At 44.8% G+C, this 7,500-nt stretch overlaps 1 protein-coding gene across 1 annotated transcript in view; it reads right to left on the reverse strand.

Moving 5' to 3' along the window:
* smarca1 (SWI/SNF related, matrix associated, actin dependent regulator of chromatin, subfamily a, member 1) overlaps positions 1-7,500 on the reverse strand; it is a 39,767-nt gene that overhangs the window by 26,974 nt on the left and 5,293 nt on the right. The window contains exons 4-6 of the mRNA XM_037533381.1: positions 7,370-7,470; positions 4,191-4,291; positions 1,126-1,305 (exon numbers count right to left, since the gene is read on the reverse strand). Coding sequence (XP_037389278.1) covers positions 1,126-1,305; positions 4,191-4,291; positions 7,370-7,470 — 382 coding nt within the window. The remainder of the gene's footprint in view (positions 1-1,125; positions 1,306-4,190; positions 4,292-7,369; positions 7,471-7,500) is intronic.

Below are 7,500 nucleotides of genomic sequence, written 5' to 3' on the forward strand. Positions count from 1 at the left end.
GCAGATTAAATGTATCAGGAAAGCAGCTGGAGTGACTATAAACACTAATACATCTTCATCTCCAAACGATCAATGTTTCTCTTAAATCTCTCTCCTTTGCCATTTCGTAGCTACTAGGCAGGTGACGATAGATAGATAGATAGATAGATAGATAGATAGATAGATAGATAGATAGACAGATAGATAGATAGACAGATAGATAGACACTTTATTCATCCCGAAGGAAATGTAGCAAATTTACATATTTACATTGTTGTCTGTGTTGCTATGGTGACCAGCCGTCTGCGCTGATCTTCAGGGTTAAAGGGTGAATCAGCAGTTCTACATTAACTCCAGCGTTTAAGACCATTTACTGTTAAACTGTGTTGAAGGCTCAGCAGAGCTTTATTTTACTGTAGAGGAGGATTATTTTATTATTACCTGCTGATCTGATTCAGCTGCGGAGCCGCAACAGGCAGACAGAGAGAAAGCGAGGCAGAGAGAGAGACAGAGAGAAAGCAAGGCAGAGAGAGAGGCAGAAGGAGAGAGAGAGGCAGAGAGAGAGAGGGGCAGAGAGAGAGAGAGAGAGGCAGAGAGAGAGAGAGAGAGGCAGAGAGAGAGAGAGAGAGAGGCAGAGAGAGAGACAGAGAGAGAGAGGCAGAGAGAGAGAGGCAGAGAGAGAGGAAGCGAGAGAGAGAGAGAGAGAGAGAGAGAGAGAGAGGAAGCGAGAGAGAGAGAGAGAGAGAGAGAGAGAGAGAGAGAGAGAGGCAGAGAGAGAGAGACAGAGGAAGCGAGAGAGGCAGAGAAAGAGAGAGAGAGAGGCAGAGAAAGAGAGAGAGAGAGGCAGAGAGAGAGAGAGAGAGGGGCAGAGAGAGAGAGAGAGGCAGAGAGAGAGAGAGAGAGACAGAGAGAGAGGCAGAGAGAGAGAGAGAGAGAGAGAGGCAGAGAGAGAGAGAGGAAGCGAGAGAGAGAGAGAGAGGCAGAGAAAGAAAGAGAGAGAGAGAGGCAGAGAGAGAGAGTGAGGAAGCGAGAGAGAGAGAGAGAGGCAGAGAAAGAGAGAGAGGCAGAGAGAGAGAGAGAGAGGCAGAGAAAGAGAGAGAGGCAGAGAGAGAGAGAGAGGCACATGAAGGTGCGTGAGAGTCTCACTCTGGCGTCTTTATCTCCGATGAGGCAGACGGCTTTCAGTGTGGGGACCCAGCGCTTAAACTCGTTCATCCAGTTGTGCAGAGTGGATTTGGGCACTAGAACCATGTGTGGACCCGGGATGTTCCGGTAGTGTTTCAGGTAACCCAGCAGCGCTATCGTCTGCAGAGTCTTCCCCAAACCCTGACGGAACACAGAACCAGACAGAACACACCACTTCAAGCAACACGCAGCACACTCGGGCCTTTTCGGGGCGGGGAAGCTGCGTGGGGATCTACGCTGTGGGATGTTTGAGTCGACTTAAGGCTGAGCGATTAATCGAAACTCGTCTCCAATCACGATTTTGGCTTCCAACGATAATGAAAACAAAATAATCGAGACAAAACGATGAGTGCGCAGCTCGGTGTGTCTGCTGTTAGAAATCCAGCGCCGTCCTTCACAGCTCCCCTCCCTAAAGCCCAAACTCACCTCATTTATTCTTATTTATTATTTTATATATGTTTAGTATTTGGCAGTAAGCTGTGGAAATACGGCACAACTTAATCACATTAGTAACATTGTTCATTTAAATGTACACATATACATGCGTGTGTGTGTATATATACAGCACTGTGAGAACGTTTTAGGCGTCTAAGCCAATGTTTAAACCTACCTCTACCTCAGCAGGGAGTTTATCACAATATACATTAGAATAAAGTCGTATTCATAATTCAAATCAACAGAAAAACAAGAAAAAGTAACCAGAATTTCTCGGGTCCATATTTTTCCTGGACACCTTCACAGCCGCCCCAGAGACTCGTTAATATCATCAATTACATCTTCTTCTTCTTTCGGCTGCTCCCTCTTGCCCTATCTACTGCCTCCTCTACTTTCACACCAACCATCTCCATGTCCACCTTCACTACATCCATAAACCTTCTCTGAGGTCTACCTCTTCTCCTTCTACCCGGCAGCTCCATCTCCAACATTCTTTGCCCAATATATCCACTATTCCTCCTCAACACATGTCCAAACCATCTCAACCTGGCCTCTCTGGCTTTATCTCCAAACTGCTCCACCTTCACCGTCCCTCTGATCTGCTCATTTCTAATCTTGTCCAGCCTGGTCACTCCCAACAAAAATCTCAGCATCTTCATCTACGCCACCTCCAGCTCAGCCTCCTGTCTTTTAGACAGAGCCACAGTCTCCAGACCGTCCATCATAGCAGGACGCACTGCTGTCTTGTAAACCTTCCCTTTCACTCTTGCTGCTATCCTTCTGTCACACATCAGCCCTGACACCCGTCTCCACCCACTCCATCCTGCCTGCACCCTCTTCCTCACCTCATTTCTACACTGTCCATTGCTCTGGATGGTTGACCCAAGATATTTGAAGTCATCCACCTTTATGACCTCTACTCCTTGCATCTTCACCTTTCCACCTGCCTCCCTCTCATTCACACACATGTATTCCGTCTCGTCTCTACTGACCTTCATTCCTCTCCTCTCCAGAAAAACCTCCACCTCTCCAGATTCTCAATATCATCAATTACATCATAAGCTCAATTTACTGACCACTGATTGGTCAAACCAGGAGCTGCTTTTTAACTACATATAATACTGGGCTTCCTCGAGGAGCGGCTTGGAGATGGGTAAACAAACACACCAACATCCAGAACATCACTATATATATACACACACACACAAAATCATAATATTTTAGAAATTTTGTTTATTCAAATATTAACACATTTCTCAGCAAATAAACACAAACTAGACAAATAAATAGATTTTAAAAACTTTCACTGTACTTACTGTATATAGTATATACACACTATATTTCCAAAAATATTCCACAGTCAGCTGTCAGTGGGATTATAACAAAGTGGAAGCGATTGGGAACGACAGCAGCTCAGCCACGAAGTGGTCGGCCACGTAAAATGACAGAGCGGTCAGCGGATGCTGAGGGGCATAGTGCACAGAGGTCACCGACTTTCTGCAGAGTCAATCACTACAGACCTCCAAACTTCATGTGGCCTTCAGATTAGCTCAAGAACAGCGTAGAGAGCTTCATGGAATGGGTTTCCATGGCCGAGCAGCTGCATCCAAGCCTTACATCACCAAGCGCAGTGCAAAGCGTGGAATGCAGTGGTGTAAAGCGCCGCCACTGGACTCTAGAGCAGTGGAGACGTGTTCTCTGGAGTGACCAATCACGCTTCTCCGTCTGGAAATCCGATGGACGAGTCTGGGTTTGGCGGTTGCCAGGAGACGGTACTTGTCTGACTGCATTGTGCTGAGTGTAAAGTTTGGTGGAGGGGGGATCATGGTGTGGGGTTGTTTTTCAGGAGTTGGGCTCGGCCCCTTAGTTCCAGTGAAAGGAACTCTTAATTGGTTAAAGGGTGGGCCGACATCATATTAAACCCTATGGATTAAGAATGGAATTCATATGCATGTGAAAGCAGATGAGCGAATACTTTTGGCAATATAGTGTATTTATATATATACACACATATACTTATCAGGCAGAACAGAACTCCTCGTTTCTGTGCTCATCGTCCAGTTTATCAGCTCCACTGACCGTATAGCTGCACTCTGTATTTCTACAGTTACAGACTGTAGTCCATCTGTTTCTCTGATACTCTGTTACCCTGTTCTTCAGTGGTCAGGACCCCCATGGACCCTCACAGAGCAGGTACTGTTTTAGTGGTGGCTCATTCTCAGTACTACAGTAACACTGACATGGTGGTGGTGTGTTAGTGTGTGTTGTGCTGGTCTGAGTGGATCAGACACAGCAGTGCTGCTGGAGTTTCAAACAGGTAATGTATCTAGATCTGACATTTTTCTGCTCAATTACTGTTGAGATTAATTTGCTGAGATTAACATAAAAAATAAATAAATCAGAAAATATAAAATGCTCCATAACTTTGCACAGGCCACATGTCTGAAATGCTGCAACAGTGATTGTGTATTAAAGTGTGTCTCTTTAGAGGGTGTGTTCACTTATTCACACTCAGAAACAGGGAAATTGATCACAGTTCCCACATTTATTCCACATAATTGTATGTGTTTGTACTTTAAAGCATTTGTTACCATTTCATCAGCCAGGATGCCGTTAATGCCGTTTTCATACAGAGAGATCATCCAGTTGAGTCCTCTGATCTGATAATCTCTCAGAGCGCCGTTCTTCACATCTGCAAATCAATCAATCAATCAATCAATCAATCAATCAATCAATCAACCAACCAACCAACCAGTCAGTCAGTCAATCAGTCAAGCCCAGGGCTCCTACAAGCTTTCATACAGAGAGATCATCCAGTTGAGTCCTCTGATCTGATAATCTCTCAGAGCGCCGTTCTTCACATCTGCAAATCAATCAATCAATCAATCAATCAATCAATCAATCAATCAATCAACCAACCAACCAACCAGTCAGTCAGTCAATCACTCAAGCCCAGGGCTCCTACAAGCTTTCATACAGAGATCATCCAGTTGAGTCCTCTGATCTCACTAATCTCTCAGAGCGCCGACATCTGCAAATCAATCAATCAAACAGTCAGTCAGTCAGTCAGTCAGTCAAGCCCAGGGCTCCTGCACATTTTCCATTTCAAAATTACAGACTTTTCCCGACTCACACACTCAGATTTCCAGACTTCTTTGCAGGCTTTCAGACCGTATCTGACGTCTGAGTACAAACAACTTAAAGTTTATTACGTTAATAAATGTTTTTCCAACCTAACTGTTGACATCTACGTTTCATTCTGACTATCTGCGCTACTGTGTTGCCAAAACTTGCCAAAAGATTGTAACTAGGTGCTGATGGGTATCGAGATCCGGTACTAAACTTCTGATTGGTCAGTGGCAAAATATCGATAAGCTCCTGGACAAACGGTGCTTCTATCGGCATTTATCCTCGTCAAATTCATCTAAAAGCTACAACGTATCAACACTCACGCTTAAAAAGATGGGTCTTCAAGGGTTCTTTAAAAAGTGCTTCTATATAGAACCACTGAGAGGAGCCACCTGAGGTGGTTCGGGCATCTGATCCGGATGCCCCCTGGACACCTCCCGGTGGGGGTGTACCAGGCACGGCCTACCAGGACAAGACCCTGGTGTCATCCCAGGACCCGCTGGAGGGATCATATCTCCAAGTTGGCCCGGGAGCGGCTTGGGGTCCCCTGGAATGAGCTGGAGGAAGTTGCGGGGGAACAGGGTCGTCGGGGATTCTCTGCTCTCTCAACCGCTACCGCGACCCCATCTGGACTAGGCAGTTAACGATGATGATGATGATGATGAATGAACATATAGAACCATGAACACTCACAAATCCTTTCCATGATGAAATGTTGCATCGCAAAGTGGTTTTTCAGACTCATGAAGAACGATCTATACAGAACCAAAAATGGTTCCTGTATTGTTACAAGCTTGACTTCGCAATAACAGAAGAACCCTTTCTGGTGCTATAAAGAACCCTTTTCTGAAAAAGGCTCTATTTAGCACCGTTTACAGCATTCTTCACTAATATGAAGGATGATTTCACCAAGCACAGAACCATCTACTCATACAAAGGCTTCTTTGAGCATTCATGGCTGCATATAGAACCATTTTCTTTACCAAAGAACCCTTGAAGAAACACTAACCAGTGCAGAACGCCCTTCTCTAAAACCCCATCCCTGTTTAAAAGTGCAGAATCAGCAAAATCAGCAAAGTGAAAAAAATTAGTGCAAAATCTGTTAAATGAGCGACCCGTTAATATCGGACCGGGAGAAATCCACTAGTGACCATTTTATATCTGAAAAATATTCGGGACATTTTCATATTCATTTCATATTCATATGAATATGAATATTCATATTCAATATTTTTCATGTGGATTTTATTGTTTTGTGTCACGCCTGCTACCAATCCACATACGGTTCAGGACTACAACTCCCAGAATCCATTGCAGACTCATGAGGAGGGGCTGTTTCCTTCCCTATTGTTTTCTGACTCGGACTCCATCCCCCAAGATCCTTTGCAAGATCACATGACCAAGGACACAACACCTTCGACCTATCAGTGATCCAGATCCCCTGAATACTGATTCCTCACAGCGGTGTAGCCTGGTCATGTGACTGGTTAGGTCAGATATAACCGGGCTTTAGGTCAGCTCTATTGTTTTCTTTGGAGACTGACTGACCGTTCTTTCCTGAGTGTGTTTTCTCCGTGTATGACTTCCTGCCTGTTTTCCCCGTCTCTGGACTCTGGACGACCCTGTTTCTGGACTTCCCCCTTTGGTACCTCTGCCTGGTTTGTTTGTTACTGTGGTTTTGACTCCTCGCCTGGTTTTTGGGGATGTTGCCTTGTCTTGCCCTTTTCTTGTTATGCTTGCCTTTGTTCTCGTATGGACTGTACTGGACTTGACCAGTGCCTGTTTTCTGACGCCTCTCCGCCTGCCCCCAAGTAAAGCTTCACCTCTGTGTTCGAACCGCGAGCGTCTGCTTTCTGACCGCACGTCACACTTTGTTTGAAACTTGCGGCACTAAACGAACTGCATATGCGTTAAATTAGCTCCATTTACAACTTCCGTTCCAGCCTCTTTATCCCTGCGAAGGAGTTAAAAGCAACCGGTCAGGCGGAGCGAGGAAGGAATGACAGACGTATACAAAACATTTCAAAACATTTTGCGTGTCTCGAAACGGTCGTATGCATTTGTCAACTCTGAGGAATAAACCAAGCACTATGCCTGATTCCTCTCTTGTTTGTTGGAAGCCTAGATGCTGCTGGTAGGTTTAGTCCGGAAACACAAATATTTTTCCGCTTTCTTTTCTTTTCTCCATACATATTCACACCTGGATGTTACTAAAATCAAATTTCCTATTCCTCCATACTTCGCCACACTGGCTGTGTTTACATGCAAAGATTTTTGCCAATCAGATTGAATATATTCTGATTACAGATTAAGACTGAGGTGTTTATTCTCACTTATTCATCAACAAGCTGATGGAAAATCTGTTTCGAATGGTATAAACTCTCACTGTGACGCGACGCACATGCAGAACGGACTTAAACTTTCCGATAGGGAATGTAATCGGATACAGGCATTTACACTGATATTATTCTTCTACTTAATGGATTATTTACAGGATTACTAGACTATTCTGATTGAGGTGTATACACGGACGGATCCTATTCCGACTGAGCTATTAGTCGGATTATTAACAAATTATTAGGCTGCATGTAACTGTGGCTACTGTGTAGGAACCCTGAAAGCAACAGACACTGATCCTCACATGAAGGCGACTCCTCGAAGCGGACGAGAAGATTCGCGGCCTTCCTGCTCTCTGACAGCAGCTCCTCATCCTCCTCCTGCTCTGTCCGCCGGTGACGATTACTGACAAACAAAAACAAACGCTGTCAATAA

Source organism: Pygocentrus nattereri, chromosome 23, assembly GCF_015220715.1.
Source record: "Pygocentrus nattereri isolate fPygNat1 chromosome 23, fPygNat1.pri, whole genome shotgun sequence".
In the NCBI taxonomy this organism is placed as follows: Eukaryota; Metazoa; Chordata; class Actinopteri; order Characiformes; family Serrasalmidae; genus Pygocentrus; species Pygocentrus nattereri.